The following is a 17,892-nucleotide window of genomic DNA, read 5'->3' on the forward strand; positions in this document are numbered from 1 at the left end:
GCTGGGCAAAGTTACAGGCCCACTTGCTCCATGAAGACCCCTTGTACACCAGGACAGGCAGGCAGCAGTCTTTGAACCTGGAATTTCTCATGGAGACAGAGTACCTTGCCGTGTCTTGCTTGGCTTCAGTGCATGCTTCTCCCTGGCCTTGCTTTTGGAAGGCTTGAGGCAGTACAGTCAGGGTCCCTGCCCTCTAGGGCACCAGCCTCGCTGCCACTTAAAAGTTTTCCTTGTTGAAGTAGAATTTGACCTTCCTGGGGTCCAGGCTGGAGTGTTGGTGACAAGACTTCTGCAGGCTCCTTGCCAGGGCCTCCGGCCCACAGAGGAACACACCGACCACTGACCTGCAAACAGCACAGGCATGTCAATGCCAGGTGGGCAACTCAGGGAAAAGTGATTGAAAAGCTTTGTGGGCTCCCTGCCTGGGATAGCACCCCTCTCCCAAAGCCAGCCCTGTGCTGAGTGCCAGCGTAGAGGGCATGCCTCTGACTCCAGCATCCCGAATTCCCTGCTCAGCTCTCACCTGGGGTGGGCTGCAGCCACTGCTGCAAACTCCGTGTTCCACATGGGCCGCCCGAAGATGGTTTTGTGCCTGAGGCCCGTCACTGTGTCCGTCGCGGTGTCGAAGTGGAGTGCCACGTTGTTGGCCTGGGCAGGCAGGGATGGTGAGAACCCTAGGCACCACCCATGAGCCCCCCTCCAGCCCCTCACCACAGATGAGCATCCATTGTTGATCCCACAAACACTGTGCCTGGACTTGGTGCCTAAAAGCCATTGTCATGCTTGCCCTGCCCTTGATGCCAACCCTGTGTCCCCCTCTTGCAGCCATGCCAGCCTGTGGTTGACTCACAATGCTGGTGTCCCAGCCAGTGAGGAAGAGACGGTAGGTGAGGAAGTCTGCCTTGCCCGACTCAGCCATCTTCTGCTCCAGGGAGGCAAGCAGGTCGTTGAACCAGGCAAAGGCTCCTGTGTCCCGGCAGAGCCAGTAGAAGTAGATCTGGCATGCAGGGGGAGAGAGATTGCTCAAGGTGGAGCAGAGCCAGAGGAGGAAACCCACAGCTGGTGCCATGGGACGCTCTGTACCTTCTTGGTCTTGAGGGTCTGGTCAGCCTGATGGAACTTGTACCAGATGGACTTGAGGATGGAGGCGAAGGGGGTGACACCAATGCCCGCTCCAACCAGCATGGCCACCTCGTACTGGAACACATCTTCGCTGGCTGTGCCAAAGGGACCATCCACCTCAACCCTGGCCAAAGCAGGGTCTGGGTGAGAGGTACAGCCTCCCTAGATCCCTGGCATGACCTGTTGGGCACTCCCCAGCCTACCTGGGCGTTTCCTGTTGGAAGATGTCGATGAGACGCTCTGTCCAGTCACCAGCTGCCCGGATGTGGATGGAGAAGAAATCCTCCTCGGGTGCAGAGGTGAGGGTGAAGGGGTGCCACTCCAGCACAGAGATGGTGGGACAGTTGACGAAGATGTACTGCCCCACCTCCATGCTGAAGTCCTTCTTCTGCATCTGCAGCTCCAGCACGCGGGCAGGGTGCATGACTACCTGGGGGCACGGGCAGGGCTCAGCGCCCAGCCTGGCCCCTGTCCCTAGGAAGGGGCTGTGCCTGTGGCCCCTGCCCGCCTCCCCATGGCTACCACGGTGAGGGGATGTGGCACAGGTGACTCCAAGGGTAGGAGCTGGCAGAGGAGCAGGCTCCTGCACCACCCACCTTTTTGACAACCACCTTCTGCTGCGCACGCCAGACCCGCAGGATCCGCTCAAAGACATAGAGGATGATGGGGGCAAGAACCCACTTCCAGGACTGTGAAGATGGAGGAGAGCAAAGGATTGGCCAGGGCCAGGGCCAGAGCATCCCCAGGGCAAGGGAAGAGCCATCCCACCACTGCCCTACCTCGGCAGGGATGGCCCCGAACTCGGGGTCTTTGCAGCAGCGGTGGGTGCAGTTCTGCTCCCGCTGTGTGAGGTACTCGGCGCAGTGATAGGGGCGCACCTCTGCCATGCTCTGCTCCGTCTGCCCACGCACCAGCCCACTGCAGGGAGGTGAGTGATGAGCCCAGAGCCAGCTCTGCCCCCAGCCAGGGCTGAGCCACTGCGTGAGGCCAGCTGGGCTAGCCCGCCCTGGGAATGGCAGGTCACAGCCCCACCAAGAGTGTGTGTGCACTGGCCCTTGCTGTCCTGCCCTGGGCAGAGCTGAGGAGCCTTACGCAATGCCGTGGATGAGGAGGCCAGCAAAGTAGACGAGGAAGAGGTGGTGTGTGTACCAGAAGAGCTCAAAGTAGTTCCTGCGGATGAACTCGGTGGAGGACGTGACCATGAGGATGAGTGCCAGCGTGATGATCACCCCAGTGAGACCCGGGATGGTCGTGAAAGCCACGTACTCGACGGTCTGCAGGGGCAGCAGGGAGGGTTAGGGGAGCAGGGGACAAGGGGTGCTGGGTTGCTGGATGCCAAGGCCACACTCACCGTCTGGTTGGAGTGGATGGGGTTCAGCCACTTGCTGCCCTGCAGGTGCATCTTGGAGAGGACAGCGGGGAGGCTGCCATCGGTGGCTTGTTGGCTCTGGTTGTAGCGCTCCAGGTTGAAGAGGTGGGCGATGGTGTGAACAGCTGGACAGGGTGCAGGCAGTCACCACCGGGCAGCTCCCAATCCCCACTGTGTCCCCATCCCAGTCCAGGGGGTACCTGTGAGCAGGGCCAGCGCGTAGGCCACCAGCTTGTGGAAGGTGATGTTGTGGTCCAGCTGCTTCCGCAAGGTCCGCCTGCAGCACTGCAGGGAGAGGCAGCAGTATGGTGTCAGGATGGGACAGGATGGGGACGGCCATGCTGGCTGTGCCACCACGGGACACTCACCGAGCAGGTCCCACGGAGGAAGGAGAGCAGGTTGCGGCAGACAGGCAGCAGGATCAGCATGCTGTTGAAGTTGAGGCATTTGGCTGATGCTCGAGCCCATGCCAAGGCAGACTGGGAAGGAGAGAGGGGTGAGCACTACTGTCCTGTGATGCTGTGCCAGGACTGGGTCAGGATGGGGCCAGTCAGTGCCGAGCTAGGATGGGAACTGGGATGGAGAGATGCTGGGCTGGCATGGGGACTGGGAGGGGTGAGCTAGGAGAGGACTGGGAGGGGGAGATGCTAGGCTGGGCTGGGATGCGGTTGGGCTGAGACCAGACAGGGATCAAGATGGGGACTAGCATGGTGCAATGCCAGGCCACGAAGTGGGGTGGAATGATGGTGGGAAGGGAACAGAACATGAAAGGGGCGTGGGATGTTGCAGCCCCCACCCCACTTCAGCAGGGCCCCCAGGGGCTCCTGTGCCTGGGCAGGCAGGGTGCTGTGGGGGAGCACCTTACCCCAAGGATGGCCCTGGTGTAGAAATACCGCTCGTCCAGGTCAAAGAACAGAAAGTAGTAGGTGAAGAGGAAGATGTTGATGCCCAGCCAGGCTGCCTGCAGGGGAAAGGCACAGCCTCGTGAGGGACCCTGTCCCAGGAGCCTCCCCCACTGCAGCACTCAGGGCTGGGTGCAGCCAGAGGGTGTCAGGACAGACAGCAGACAGTATCCGTACTGTTTCCTTGTGAGCTGCCCTGTCACACACAGGGCTGGGACACAGGGTCAAAGGTGGGCAGAGGTGTGGAAGTCTTGCAGAATTGCTGTCTTGTCACACACTGCCCTGTGCATCACCCGTGCATGAGGAAGGAGGAAAGGCAGGAGCAGGCAACACCCGTGTAACGGGAGGGAAGGCAGATCCAGAGGGTGGTCAGGACTGTGTGGGAAAGATTCTGAGAGAAGGAAGTTTCACAAAGAGCTGGCTCATCTGCCCCACAGTGCTGCTGTCCCCTGTGTAACCCCACTGCATCCCACACTGCCGCCTCTCACAGCCACTGAATTTTTGCACAGGTCCCCAAAAAAAACCATCCTGCCATGTATTTGGTTTTTTACTGTTTTCTTTTTCTTTTTTAAGTAACTTAAAAAATTAAAATAGCCCAACTGTCAGTAAACCCCATGTTCCCATGCATTCACAGCTCCTCACACAGTTCTGAGCAGCTGATGGGTGCTGGCCAGGCAAGCTCTGTTACACCAGAGATGCTGCAGCACGGCACTGGCAGATGGTCCCTATGGTGCCAGCTCCTCACCCTGCCACGAGTTCTCACAGGATCCTCCTGCTCTCACAAGGGGAGAAGAGGCACATGGCAGACTCCCAGCCAAAGTGGCCAGGCAAAGCCCATTTTTAAATTTTCCAGGACCCCCTTTCCTGTGAGCTGTGTTTTCCCCAAGACTTCAGGTTTCCGGATCCCATCCCTCCCCTGGCTGCCGGGGTACGTGCTTGGCGAGCAGAGGGGATGCTTGTCTCTGCCCACAGCCCAGCCCAGGGCAGCTCACCATCTCCCCCATGAGCCCCCAGGGCCCGTAGCCCCTGGAGTCCCCCAGCACACCCCACTGCCCTGCAGAGCCCCCAGACTCACGAGGACAGCAGCTGAGAACCAGTGATTGACCAGCCAGTTGCCCATGGTGCGCTGTGCCCGCGCCCGCCGCTGCCTGCCCGGTTTTATGGAGCAGCAGGCGGTGACAGCCCCGGCCCGGGAACGGCACCTGGGACTTTCCCCTGAGAGGACTTTAAGGAAATGCCGGTGGTTTCAAAGGCCTCCTTCCAGGAAGGCAGGGCTGACCTGATCGGCCAACACCAGAACGAGCCCCTTGTGCTGGCCCCTTGTGATGGCCCCAGCTGAGAGATCCCCGTGCCCCACGGCTGGGTCACACAGGGTGTCTGCCTGCTCCTTCTGGGGTTTCACAGACTCTGAGGACAGAAACAGGCTTTTTTTGTAAGGCAGGAATTTCCTGGGAAGAAGTTGTGGAGGATCCATCCTGTGCCTGGCTCAATAGCTCTGTTTTCCCTGGTTTCCCTCACCAGCCTGCACTGCCCATCTTCCAGGGAAACCACCAAAGGAAGAGAAGTCTCCTGGGGTCACGGTGCTGCCCTGGTGCCAGGATCCAGCCTGGGCATCCATTACAGGGTGGGTAATTTAAGACAAAGCACCAGTGGTGCTGCACCTCCATGGGCCCCCAGGGCTGATGAGCATCCTCAGTCCAGCACCCAAACTGAGCTGACCCCAAAAATGGGTGCTGGGGTGGGGGGTGTCACACTCCTGGTTTGGGGCCTGATGCCTGGGTCCCATCAGCACCCACTGCCACTGCTGAGCCAGCCCCCTTCCCCTGCTGCGTGCCCTCCACTGCAGGACCCTGAGCCCTGGGGTGTCCAGTGCTCCACCTGGGAACAGCGGCCTGTTCTGGGCCCCTGAGCCTGGAAGAACAGGTCAGACAGGCTTGCTCCTTGCTGGCATGCTGCTCTCTGCTGGCCTGCAGCCATGGCCATGCTGAAGGAAGCACAGGATGAGGTCAGCCCCATCCCACCGTGTTCCTGAACCTCCACAGAGGGGCTCCCCCATCCCCACTTCCCGCTGGCACAGCCCCATTTCGGTGCCTGTAAAGGAGTTTTATGTGGACAGCAGGTGTGTGCACCCGTGCCAGCCCCTGGGAAGGTCCCCACCCTCCGTGTGAGTCACTGCCAGCACCCAGACTCGCAGTCACAGCAAAGTTTCTTTACTGCTTATAACAGTCCCAGTGGCACCCATGGCCCGAGGTCACCGTATGCACCATAGCAGCAGTGGGGGTGTCGGGGCACCCCAGGGGCTCTGCACCATGTGGCAGCCAGCTGGCAGGGGCAACTGTTGGGGCACCCCATAAGCTGTAGAATTGTAGAATAGTTTGGGTTGGAAGGGACCTCTAAAGGCCATCTAGTTACACTCCAGAGATGGGCAGGGACATCTCCAACTAGGCCAGGTGGCTCAGAGCCCATCCAACCTGGCCTTGAATGTTTTCAGGGACAGGACATCCACTGTCTCTCATGTGCCAGTCCCTCACCATTCTCATTGCCAAAAACTTCCTTATGTCCAATCCAAATCAACCCTCCTTCATGTTCTTTCGAGTTGTCCTGCGCGGGCAAGCACACTCCTGTCCCCCTGACCCGAGGGGATGCCTTAGGACCTGATGCCACCGCAGCACCAGGCAGCCTGTGCCCTGAGCATCCTCCAGCTGCCGGCACAGCCCTGTGCTGCCCACGCCCGTGTCCGTGGCTGGCTGGAGGAGCCAGGTGCTCAGACAATGCTGTGCCTCACGCCGGGCTCCAAGGGTGCCTCGAGGCACAGCGGGGTCCCTGCCGGGCGCCGGCGGCAGCACACGCAGTGCAGGAAGTCAGCGACGTTGTGCCGGAAGAGCTGGCGGCAGGGGTGCAGGTACTGGAAGAAGAGGAGCATGAAGTAGATGCCCAGGCAGTAGCCGAGGAGCAGCTGCAGCACCAGCAGCGCGGTGCAGACGTTCTCATAGACGTCGGTCTTGAAGAAGTACCAGAGGATGACGAGGGCCGTGTTCTCCGCCAGCCGGGCCACGTAGTACACGGCCGGGCGGCCCCAGTTCTGCGACTTGTCGATGAGGTCCCGGTCAGCCAGCTTGAGCTGCACGGCCGACCAGCAGAACATGTTGATGCTGGAGTAGAGGAGGGTGAAGGCACACAGCACCACCACCGTGCCCAGGCGGCTGAAGTTCTTCTCGATGTTGTCGGGCAGGCGGCTGCCGCTGCGCCAGAACTGCACCCAGGGCAAGAAGAAAACCACCAGGAGGTTGGCCAGGGCGATGGGGATGATCCAGTGCTTGAAGACGGTGCTGAAGAGCACGAGGACGGCGATGCGGGTGGAGATCTCCAGGCTGCGCCACAGCACGATGCACAGGAAGGCCAGCGGCCGCAGCTGCACCTTGTAGTCGTCGTACTTGACCTGGATGGCCAGGATGTTGCAGACGAGGGCCCCGTAGGTGACTGACACCAGGCAGATGGCCATGAGCACGGCTGCAGAGGGACAGAGCAGGCCAGTCAGGCAGGGGAGGGGACCAGGCTGTGTCCAGCCTCTCCACTGCCTGGGGTGCAGAGTGGGGTTGACAGCTCCAGGTGGGAAACCTGGGGTGCCAGTCCTGGGTGAGAAGTACAGGGTGCCAAACACCTGGGCTCACAGCAGAAGGCTCAGTGTGAGCAGTGCCAGAACAGCTCATGGATGGTGGTGACGGCCCCCAGGATGAGGTGGCTGCTGGCAGCAGGAGGCGCAGAACCCCAAGGTTCTCCCTACACCAATAAAACACAAGCCTTGGCCGAACCACAGCCATTTCTGTGTTTGGACCCTGCCCCAGCCCCCCTGCCCTGTGCAGGAATTGCTGCTCAAGGGAGAGCAGGGCACAGTCAGTGCTGAGAGGGCCCCTCTGCCTTCATCCCAGCCGAGAGCTGCACCACTGTAGCCCCAGAGGCATCCCAAGAGCCAGCCCCATCCGAAGGCTGCAGAGCCAAGGTCATTTGTAGGGAATGCCAGCAGCTGCTCACATTCAGCACAGCCAGGAATGGAGAGAAATAGAAGAGTGCAGCTGGTCCCATCCATGGTGGCTGCCAGCTGCAGGGCTGAGCTGGCACTCCAGCTGCGAGGGAATCACCCAGAACACATCATTTGGTATTTACTTCCTGCATCTACTGCTAGAGCAGCACTGGCACTCATTCTTCCTCTGCATCTGCAACTCCCCAAAATGCCTTTGCAGAGGGCTGTGGCAAATTAGGGGGTTTCTGTGGGGCATCTCCTGTGCTTCCCTCTTCATGCTGCTGTGGGCACAGGTGACAAGGTCTGGGCTCCCAGCACTGCTGGGTGAGGGCAGCTCCTTCACCCAGTGCTGTAATGGTGCAGGAGCACACCTGCATGCCCAGCTCAGTGCCAACATGGGAGCTAAACGTTTGCTCTGGCATATCCACCCCCAAGCACATAAACATCCTGGGAGCAGGCAAGGGAGCCTCGGAGTGGGAGTGCGGGGCTGGGAGCTCTGGCTGCTGGAAAATGTGCAGAAATAGATACAGTGGGGGGACTTGAGGGAAGACAGAGCCTGTAGCTAGATGGAAAAAAATGAATGAAGACTGGAACAGGCTAGGACAGGGACCTGACCCTCTTAGGAGACATGGCACTGAGTGGATGGCTTGGCTCTGGAGGGCAGATACTCAAGAGCACGGGGCTGGGAGCAGAGCCTGGCACCTCAGCCAGGCCCGCTCTTTTCCACTCTGCATCACTGCAAGCAGGAAAGCAGAGAGCTGATGAGTGCCCAAGCTTTGTGGGTTGTGCTCCACTTTTAGGGGAGCCCAGTGGAAGCTGTGTCCCCGGGAGGGACTTTTTGGATTGCCTGGATGTCCCACCAGCACGAGCAGCTGAGGAGCTGCCCCTGTGCCCTGGTGGGCTCCCGGGGAGCCAGGTGCCCCTTACCTCGGGCAGCAGGGACGTACTTCTCCAGGACGCTGATGTAGAGCTGCAGGGTGAGCTGCGGGGTGGAGCCCAGGAAGGCCTGGATGACGGCCATGCGCTTGAAGGCGTTGCGGTGCGTGGCCAGGCGGCGCTCCGAGTGCCCCACCTCCTGCTCCATCTCCACCTCGTAGCCCTTCCGCAGCCGCCGCTTGCGGGTGATGGTCACGTAGGGCTCCTCCTCCCGCCCCGACCAGCAGTACACCACCAGGGCCTCCACACACCTGTGGGGACACGGCAGCTGTCACCCCCAGCCCTCCTGCTGTCCCGCTCCAGCACCTCCAGCCCCACCTTGCTGGTGCTGCCCAGACCCCAGTCCTGCTGAGTGCAGCCCGACCGTCTTGGGCAGCTGCCCGAAGTGCAGTGGGCACAGCAGGACCATGGGGACGCCCCGTGGCTGCTCCTCTGCTCCAGCATTTAGGGTGATCATGGGTGGCAGGGCGGCAACAACTGCTCCAGCGAGCTGCTGGAAGAGGTGCAGCATCCAGGGTACAAAGCAGCGACTCTGCTGGGAGCTGCAGCCACCGGAAGGTGTTAATCACCCTCGGGTTCTGTTTTCCCACTGGCAAAAACCTCTTCCTCTAAGCAGAGGCAACAGAAACTCTGAAATATCAGAGCTGAATATCAGAGTTTTCTTTGATCTCTCATCTTGAGCAGAAGAAGGCTTCCACACTTCCTCCCTGGTGGGGACAGCAGGAAGGAGGGCGCAGGGTGAAGCCGTGTGTGGCAGGGCCAGATAAGGCAGTGTTTCCTCAGCCCCTTCTCTGCAGGCCTCAGCGTGGGCAGGGCTGGGACTCTGCCCTGCCTGCAAGGACAGGGGACCCCAGCCCCTCCACAGAGCCATGGGGGGGTGTGCATGGCCACAGGGGATCAGCTTGGCTCCTGCCTGGGGCCCAGCTGGCTCTGGGACCAACAGGACATCATTGTTTATGGGTGCTTATCAGGACAGCACAAACTGCTGTGTATCAAACCCAAAAGGAGGGAGGGTTTAGGGTAAATTCTCTCGACAGATCAAGCCAGCACTCATGGCTCATTGCAAACTCTAATGGGAAAACGGTTTCATCCCGAAGGCCCAGCTTGAAGGGTAGTCCCAGCTGTCTCCCAGCGCCCTCTCAGACCTTCTCAGCAGGCTGGGCCCCACCTCCAGCCCAAGCAGCCTTCCCCGGGCAGCCCTGGCTGGCTCCTACAGCAGCTGGGCAGCACCTGCCCAGCTCAGACAGCCTCGTTGGTGTGGTGAGAGTCACAGCACTGCTGTGGGCCAGCACAGGCTGGCAGCACCCAGGCAAGGCCCCCCAGGTGGCTCTGAAGTTAAGGCACGGTGACAGGGACACATCTGGTGCACTGCTTGTTTCCGGTGACAGAGGAAGTGCAGAGCAGCCACTCTGGTGGTTTTGGAACCCCTTGGCTGCTGGGCTGCCCTTGGGAAGGAGCCGTGGAGATGGTGGCTGTGCCATGCCTCCTGCAGAGCCTTCTCGTGGAGCAGGCTGCCTGGGTGATGACAGCCCAGGAGGCACCACAGCATTCCCAAGGAATGAGGGATCAGCTTGTGCAACATCCATCCACCCCCTCATGTCCTCCTCCCAGCACAGCCCAGTGCCCCACAGTCCCCATGCCAGCCCCACTCCTGCACCTAGCTCTTCTCCCTGTCCCATAACACCCCCAGAATCCCACTATGTGCTCAAGAGCATTGTCCAAAGGTTTGTTGAACTCAGCCAGGCCAGGTGCTGTGATCACTTCCCTGGGGAGCCTGTTTCAGAGCTGCACCACCCTCTCTCCGGGTGTAAAAGCTTTTCCTGATATCTAATGTAAACTTCTCCTGACTCAACCCGATACCATGTCAGTATTCATCCACCGGGGACTCCCACCTGCACTCCCAGCACAAGCACAGCCAAATGATGGCAAAACCAAGAGGCTGGCTGAATCGCTGGCTGCCTCCCGGACCTCGGGCAGAGCTTTCCAAGCCGCGTCCTGCCCGGAGCGGGCTCCTCCAGCAGCAGGAGCACCCGCGGCAGCACCGGCGAGCAAGGGGCCCCCGCGGGCCGGGAGCAGCAGTGCCGGGGCGGAGGGACGGGGAGGCGGCTGGAGCAGCTCCGGGCAGGTGGCTGATGACACACGGTCCGGGGTGCCCGTCCTGCCCGGCACCGCTCCCTGCTCTCACCCGGTGCCCGCGCCCCTGCCGGGCCCCGCGCATTGCTGCCGGGGGTGCCCGGGGGTGCCCGGGGGTGCCGGGGGTGCCCGGGGGTGCCCAGGGTCTCCGCCGCGCTCACCTGATGATGGGCCCGAGCTGCAGCAGGTGCATGAGCAGGACGAGCGGGCGGTCGCGGCTGAGGTCGCGGTGCACGAAGATGAGGGTGAGCTGCACCAGGACGGAGGGGCAGAGCACGAAGAACACGGTGAGCGCCAGCCAGAAGCGGTCGTCCGAGTGGCCGTAGGAGAGGCAGAGCACGGCGGCCGCCGCCCCCTCCCCGCAGAACAGCGCCGTCGAGAAGACGATGCCGAGCGGCAGCTTCGCCCGCGACGGGGCGGCGGCGGGCGGGCAGCCCCCGCTCGGAGCGTCCATGGCGGCCCCGGCCCGGCCCGGCCCGGCCCGGGCGCTCAGCCCCGCCGCGGCGCCATCCCGGGCTGCAGCGGAGAGAGGAGCCGCGCTGCGGGGCGGGACGGGCGGGGCGGGGCTCCCCCGCCGCACCGAGCCCCGACGGGCAGCTCCGCACTGGCCCCGCCGAGCCCCGCGGCCGCGGCTCCGCTCCGGCACCGCTCCGGGACCGCCCCGAGCCCTCGGCCCGGGCTGCACCGGCCGAGCAGCCCCACCGGGTCCGTATCCTCCAGCCCGGGGTCTCCGGCTCCCGGTACCGCAGCACTGCCCTGCCCACCACCCTCCTGCTCCGGGACCCCACTTGCTTCTGTGCCCTGGTCCCCACCAGGTGTGGAGGTCCCTGCTCCAGGACAGCCCCACCTGCCCCTCTGCCCCCACACCCCTGTCTCGGACCGGGACCTTCCGCCGAGGGCTCCCCATCTCTGCAGGGACAGCCCCATGGCCAGGACCCACAGCCCAGAGCCCCCGCAGCACCCGCCTCGGGACTCCCCCGCCCCAGATACAGCGGGACAATCCCCGTGCTACCCCTCGTGTGTGCCCTTGAGACTTTGGAGCCCTCCCCGGGACCCCCCTGTCAAGACCAAATCAATTCCTGGAAGCTGCCAACACCCCAAGGTGCCGCAGCACATGGAGGGCCCCTCCAGGGCAGTATTGTCCGGTAGCCCCACTGGGGTCCCAGTGCGGGGCAGGAAGGATGCCAGTGTGAGTGCCAGCCTTGCCTGGACCACATAGCTGCCAGAGCTGCCTGCACCCAGCAGCCCCTCAGATCTGGGGCCTGACCCCAGCTCCAGACCCAGAAATGGAACCACATGGCCCTGCTCTTGATGGGCAGCGTGTGGGAGGGAGGGTGTTGTCAAGGCAGGGAACATTCTGGTATCTTGCAAGACAAGCTGTGTCAGGGACACCTTCAGGTGCGGTGTATCGAGATTTGGGAACGTTGTTACACGGGAGTTGTGTCTCCTGTGTCTTGGATGTTCCTGCCTCCAGCTGTGACCCTGTGCTACAGCTGAGCAATAGTGCTTTGGGATACTGACAGAGCCAAGCCTCCCAGCGCTCAGCCCCCCTCGCTCTGTCTGTCCCGCCTTGTTCACCTGCCCAGTGGTGGGAGCACAAGGCTGGCTGGGCTGTCCCCACCTCCGTGGCCGGGGGGTCCCTGCTGTGCCCGGCTCACGCTGCCCCAGCTCCAGCCCTGCCCACCTTTCCCCCGGAGCGGTGGGGTGGGCACAGGGGGATGAACACACGCTGTCTTGGCTGAGCACCCGCTGCCTGCCAGATCCCTCAGTCGGCCTGGGCACACGCTGCCTGGCTGGGACACGTGGGACAAGGCAAAGAGTGTTTGACACTGGTCAGTTTTCCCCAGTTCAGGCAGAGCAGGCTCTCAGTGCTCAGCCCTCAGCCTCTAGGCCAGCTCACAAAGAGGTGCCCATGTTAGGAACAGAGCCACTGCCCACTCACCTGCCCCACGCCAGCCAAAAGCACAAAACCTCCCAAAACACACGCACCAGAATTTTCCCCATTTCACCAGGCTGGAAGCATTTCCAGGGCTATTGGGCTTATCAGCAGGAGAGCTGAGAATAAAACTGCCTGAGACTTTGGAGGCCATACCTCCCCCAGCAACAGCTCCCACACAGAAGCAATCCCTGTCCCTGCAGCTGCTCAGAGCTGTTCCTTCCGAGCTGAACAGCTGCTTTGGGAAACCACAAACCCCACGCGCTCATGGGGACCGGCCTGACTGGCGGGGATGGGAGATCTGTGTGTGACCACTCAGCTCTGGTATGACAGTTACATATTTTCAAGCTGTTTTTGGAAAACAGCCTCTCCAAAAAAAACCTCTGGCAGGGCAGAGGGTGAAGGCAGCAGTGTCCAGGCTGACTGGTGTCAGTGGCCAGCCGGGGTGGGAGCTGTGCACGGGAGCAGCTGTGCCTGGCTGGGTGCTCAGCCAGAAACAACACATCCCGTGGCACTGCCAACTGCACCCATGGCTCTGCATGAGCAGCAAGAGCAGCGTGCCATTTGTACCATTTATGCAACTTCCACTTATCCAAATTAAAAGCATTCCCCAGGAGTCTGGCAGGTCACCAAGCCCTCGGCTGAGCAATGCCTCGGCTTCGACTCATCATATTTTTAATTTCAGCTTCCTCTGCTTCGTGATGAAATACTTAAGAGCAACTGTTTAACAAGCAAGAATTCCAGTCCTGTATCCGTAAGCCCCAGCAGCCACCAAGAGGAATGGAGAGACAAAGCCTCACAGCGTTTTCCACACCAGTTATTATCCCATTTTCTGTCCCAAGCAGGGAGCAGCAAGAGCTGTTCCTGTTGTGAGTCACCTCTACAGCCTGACCCCACCTGTCCTCTGTGCTGTAAACAGCAGACAGACCATAAAAGTGATGTGGGTCACAGATAGCATCAGCCAGAGCTCCTGTCCCACTGCCACTCCCTGTCCCTGCCAACCCCACGCCCACACCTCTGCCTGCAAGCCCAGCACAGCTGGGGCTGCACAGACACCCTGGGACACCCCTGCCAGAGACACTGCCTGAGCCAGAGCTGCACAGACAGCCTGGGACACCCCTGCCAGAGACACTGCCTGAGCCAGAGCTGCACAGACCCCCTGGGACACCACTCACTGCCACAGAGACACTGCCTGAGCCAGAGCTGCCGCAGGCCAGCAGGGCTGGGCCGCTGGCTGGGACATCCTAGGTGTCCCCACTCTACAGTGGCTGCATTCTGGGCCAGCAGAGCTGGTGGCTGCTGGCTGGCCCTCACTCTGGAACCTCCCAGATGCAGAACAGCCCCTGGGCTGGTGGAAGTGAAGTGACATGGAATCACACAATTACAGAATTACAGAATCACAGAATCACAAAATAATGGAATCACAGAATCTCCTGAGCTGGAAGGGACCAATGAGGATCATTGGGGATGCCCAAGACACCAGCCTGAGTCTCACTACCATGTGCAAGTGTCATTTTTCCTGTCTCCACAAGTCCCTGCCCTGCCCTGGACAGATCCCAGCTTCATTAATTTCTTAATGCCAGCCTCCATAACTTTCTTTTTAATTCCAGTGTTCACAGAGCACACCTTTCACAAAGGGCAGTGGTGGTGGTGGCCACCAACTGTGTGAAACCTCATGGTTTGCTGTGCAGCTTTCCCAGCCCCTTGGATGTGCCAGGACACTTGTGTGTGGGAGCCTGGGCTGTACGTGGGGTGGGAGCAAGCTTCCTCACTGGCTCTCAGTCTCAAAATAACCCTGTCTGCTTTGCACATGCCTGCCTGGCGGCTCAGCTCCTGTAAAAGGAGAAGAGAAAATTGTTTGGAAAAGACAGGGAGCTCTGAGCCAGGCTCTTAAAGAGCCCAGGTGGGGAGAGCTGCCAGCGTGCTCCCCCAGCTCTCCTCTCTAGGACCCAGAGCAGACACCACTCCCAGGGTGCTCGTTGGAACATGCCCAGCACTCTGCTGCCTTCCCAAATATAGCCTTGCACACAGAGGTGGAGGCAGCAGCAGGGGTGTGGGGATGGCCAGGCTGCCTTCAGACCTGAGAGCTGCTCAGTCTGCACTGGGATGGAGCACCACAAACCCAGCTGGTGCCCAGGGAGTGACAGCGGGGACGTGTGGCTCGGCCCCGTGGGCTGGGTGAAGGGGCAATCACAAAGTGTCCCCCAGCCTGACAGCTGTGTGAGAAGGGGACACAGTTTTGTCCCCTCAGTGCAGCCACGCTGCCCAACCAGCAAGGCTGGGAGCTTCCCAGCAATCTGTGAGCTGGGAATTTTTGACTTAGTTTGGAAATAGCTTTGCAAATGACTGGTTTCCACAGCCTAAACTGTTTGGATTTTGTATTGCTTTCACAGTAACTCAGCTGTATTTTTCCCTGCCCCAGCAGTCTGTGGAATAGTTTCTGGTTGGGGAAATATTTATTCCATTTGCTTCATCATGCGACGGCTTTCAGCACTCCAGTTCCTCATGCAGCCTCACTCCGACCCTGCTGGGAGAGAGTCTGGTGTCTGTGCTGAGCACCTCAGCCCTCTAAAGCTCACTGGGGGCTGTGCCCTCTGGCTCTGGGCACGGGCTCAGTGCTGCCAGAGGATGCTTGCAGGCACAGCACAGGCCACGTAGCTGCCTCACACTTCAATTCTTTACCAAGAAAGCAGAGTTACCTTTGGGTGCATTTACAGATCTTTGTGATAATTACACATTTTGGAGTCATGCCTCCTTGGCTACTGTCCCAGCACAGGCAGTGGGTGATGCTGTAACACTAAACCAGGCAGGAAGGGTTAAAATTACCTTTAATTAACTGATTCCCCTGGTCCCTGCGGTAAGAGTATACAGCCCTGGCACAGTGCTAACCCAGCCAGGCTGCGCCTGCGTGTGCCCTGGGCATCCTGGCAGGCAGGAGGAACAGTTTATACTCTCCTCTCCCCCATGCAGGAAGGCATCAGGAGCACCAGAATGGTCTCAACAAAACCACTGCAGGAGCCTGGGCAGGGCTTGTGGCCACGGCAGGCGCTTCCCAGAGCTGTGGCATGGGGCAAGGAGCAAGGAGGCAGCTCGTCCTGCAGCAGGAGCAGAGCAGACAGAGCGCCCAGATCCAAGCCTCTCCTAGAAATGTGTGTATGCTTTGGCTGGGAAGCTCCCTGCCAGGAACGGGGTGAAAAGCAAACAGCTCCCTGCATGCTTCCTGCCTGCTCCTGCCCCTGGCACAGGGTGAAGGTACCGGCGTGGGGGAGCACAGAACACTCTGGAGAAACCATCTCCCCTATCCAAAAGAGCTCGGGGAATGGCTGCCCACAATGTTTGCATGGCAGTGGGGTGCAAACCATGCCCTGTGCCCAGTGCCCTGCCAGCAAACCTCCACGGTGCCCCAGTTCCTCAGCAAGAGGTCTGGGTGTCACAGGCTGTAAATATCCTGTGTTCCCAGCCTGGCTGCGGGGCGTGTGCCTGTAATTAGCTCGTGGGATTTGGGAGCTGGTGTGATCCGGGGTTATCGTTAGCCACTGGGATTTAAAGGGACAATGTGGCTGTTTGCATACCTGCCAGCTCAGAGTGCTGTCATATGACACATTAAACAGAGAGATGAGTCTCTCCTCAAAGCCTGTGTGTGTCCTTGCTCACCACAGGTCCCTTTTTGGGCAGAATTGATGCGGTTCCAAGCAAAGCAGAACAGCTTGCTAATGTTTCTGCCAGGACTTTTTGGTCTCTGCCATCACCTTGGCTTTGGTGCCAGCTCGGCTCAAGGCTCTCCAGGCTGCAGGCAGCCCCTAGTGCTCTGCCCTCTGTGCTCCCTTGCAAACCATCATTCCCCAGGTCCAAGCTCCCCAGCCATCCCCCCAGCTCTGCTGCTTGCCCGGGGTGCCCCACGTGCCCCACGAATACTCACGGGGTCTAGCGAAGCCAAGGCAGGGCAGCCCGCCAGCCCGCGGCCATCTGTGCCTCTCCGTGCTGCCCGTGGTTCCTCCTCGCCCTCTCCTGCGGCTCTCCAGGGGCAGGAATAGCCCCGGAGCACGTGCTGCCCTCCGGGCAGCGATGCCAGCCCAGGCTGCCGGGCACTGCCCTCCCTGGGGGCTCCTGTGCTGCTGGCAGCGCTAGAGGGTCCAGCCCGGCACGGGGCACGGGCTGCTTACGGCTCTGGGGAGGAACATCTTCATTTATCTGCCAAGATAATAAATTCCGCCGTAGAGTTTCTCACCTGGCAACGGTCACCAAGGAAACGAGGATGGCTGCTGCGGGTCCCGCTGGCACCGCCTGGGGAGGCCCAGTGGCCCTGGCAGAGGGGGTGTGTGGCTGCACTCCGGCCAGAGGCTGGGTGGGCGCAGGGCCAGCTGCCCACTCGTAACCTGAGCACCGCCCCAGCAGAGCTCACATCGACGTGGGCTTGGCCCTCGTGCCACTTCCCTGGAGCCGAGTGTGGGTTTCACCAGATTTGGGGTGGATTTTGAGGTTTTCCTGGCTGTTGATCCTGTGTGTGTGCACTGGGAGGCGTGACCTGGAGCTGCCTCAGGCTCCTGGGGGGTTTTCCTGTCCTCATCTCCAGTCTCACCAGGGATTTTGGACACTTGTTTTAAAAGCAGTGGCACCCCAAGTGTTCAGAGATGTCTGGAAATCCATTGGTGCCAGAGGGAGATCAGATCCTGCTGGCTCCAGGGCTGCCTGACACATGGCACTATTTATAGCACCTGTGGTCATGTTATAGCACATTCCTGTCCCTGCTGGGCTGTCCCCTGGCAGAGCCACCCCTAAACACAGAGGCAAGAGCTGACACTTGGAGTGAATAATTTCAGCCCTCATCCAGCTAATTCTGCAAAAAGCATCGCAGCCCATGCTGGGTGGGAACCTGCCCCAGCCACTGCTCCCTGCAGGCTGCTGGCACAGGCACAGAGAAACCAGGAAGGGCCACCAGGATGGGGACAGGGAGATGCTGCCACTGCCCCGCCATCAGCAGCACAGGGGTGACCAGTCACCCCAAGTATGGCATCTGGCTGTGATATCAGAACAGCCACTTCATCAGCCATTAACCTTGCATGGCTGCCTGCCCATGGCATGGAACTGGGGCCCCTCCCTTGCCCAGGACAGGTGCTGAGTTCCCAGCAGTGTGTGGGGCTGTGGAGAAGAGCTTGGGGCTGGAGGGAAGGGCTTGGGGCTGTGGAGGAGAGCTTGGGGCTGGAGGGAAGGGCTTGGGGCTGTGGAGGAGAGCTTGGGGCTGGAGGGAAGGGCTTGGGGCTGTGGAGGAGAGCTTGGGGCTGGAGGGAAGGGCTTGGGGCTGTGGAGGAGAGCTTGGGGCTGGAGGGAAGGGCTTGGGGCTGTGGAGGAGAGCTTGGGGCTGTGGAGAAGAGCTTGGGGCTGTGGAGGAGAGCTTGGGGCTGGAGGGAAGGGCTTGGGGCTGTGGAGGAGAGCTTGGGGCTGGAGGGAAGGGCTTGGGGCTGTGGAGAAGAGC

The 17,892-nt window shown here is 60.6% G+C and overlaps 2 protein-coding genes across 3 annotated transcripts; both read right to left on the minus strand.

Annotated features, from left to right (window-relative positions):
* Window positions 1–217: 217 nt before the first annotated feature.
* Window positions 218–4,513, minus strand: NOX1 (NADPH oxidase 1; the record flags this gene model as incomplete). The annotated part of the gene is made up of 13 exons (XM_084213040.1): window positions 218–344; window positions 524–648; window positions 851–997; window positions 1,084–1,246; window positions 1,326–1,552; window positions 1,719–1,811; window positions 1,902–2,040; window positions 2,215–2,396; window positions 2,474–2,616; window positions 2,692–2,776; window positions 2,860–2,970; window positions 3,357–3,452; window positions 4,469–4,513. The coding sequence occupies 13 exons, from the start codon at window positions 4,511–4,513 to the stop codon at window positions 218–220; spliced, it is 1,683 nt and encodes a 560-aa protein (XP_084069166.1).
* Window positions 4,514–4,928: 415 nt separating this feature from the next.
* XKRX (XK related X-linked) lies at window positions 4,929–16,917 on the minus strand. Of its 2 annotated transcripts, XM_084212809.1 has the most exons (4): window positions 16,339–16,917; window positions 10,645–10,999; window positions 8,342–8,601; window positions 4,929–6,903 (listed from the first exon to the last, which is right to left on the minus strand). In XM_084212809.1, exons 2-4 carry the CDS (start codon window positions 10,935–10,937, stop codon window positions 6,158–6,160), a joined length of 1,299 nt encoding a protein of 432 aa, XP_084068935.1. In that variant the 5' UTR covers window positions 10,938–10,999; window positions 16,339–16,917; the 3' UTR covers window positions 4,929–6,157. The 2 variants fall into 2 exon arrangements, with proteins under 2 accessions (XP_084068935.1, XP_084068936.1); XM_084212810.1 differs by lacking the exon at window positions 16,339–16,917 and having other exon boundaries at window positions 10,645–11,232.
* Window positions 16,918–17,892: the final 975 nt, after the last annotated feature.

Source organism: Fringilla coelebs (genome assembly GCF_963513975.1).
Source record: "Fringilla coelebs genome assembly, chromosome: 11".
Taxonomy (NCBI): Eukaryota; Metazoa; Chordata; class Aves; order Passeriformes; family Fringillidae; genus Fringilla; species Fringilla coelebs.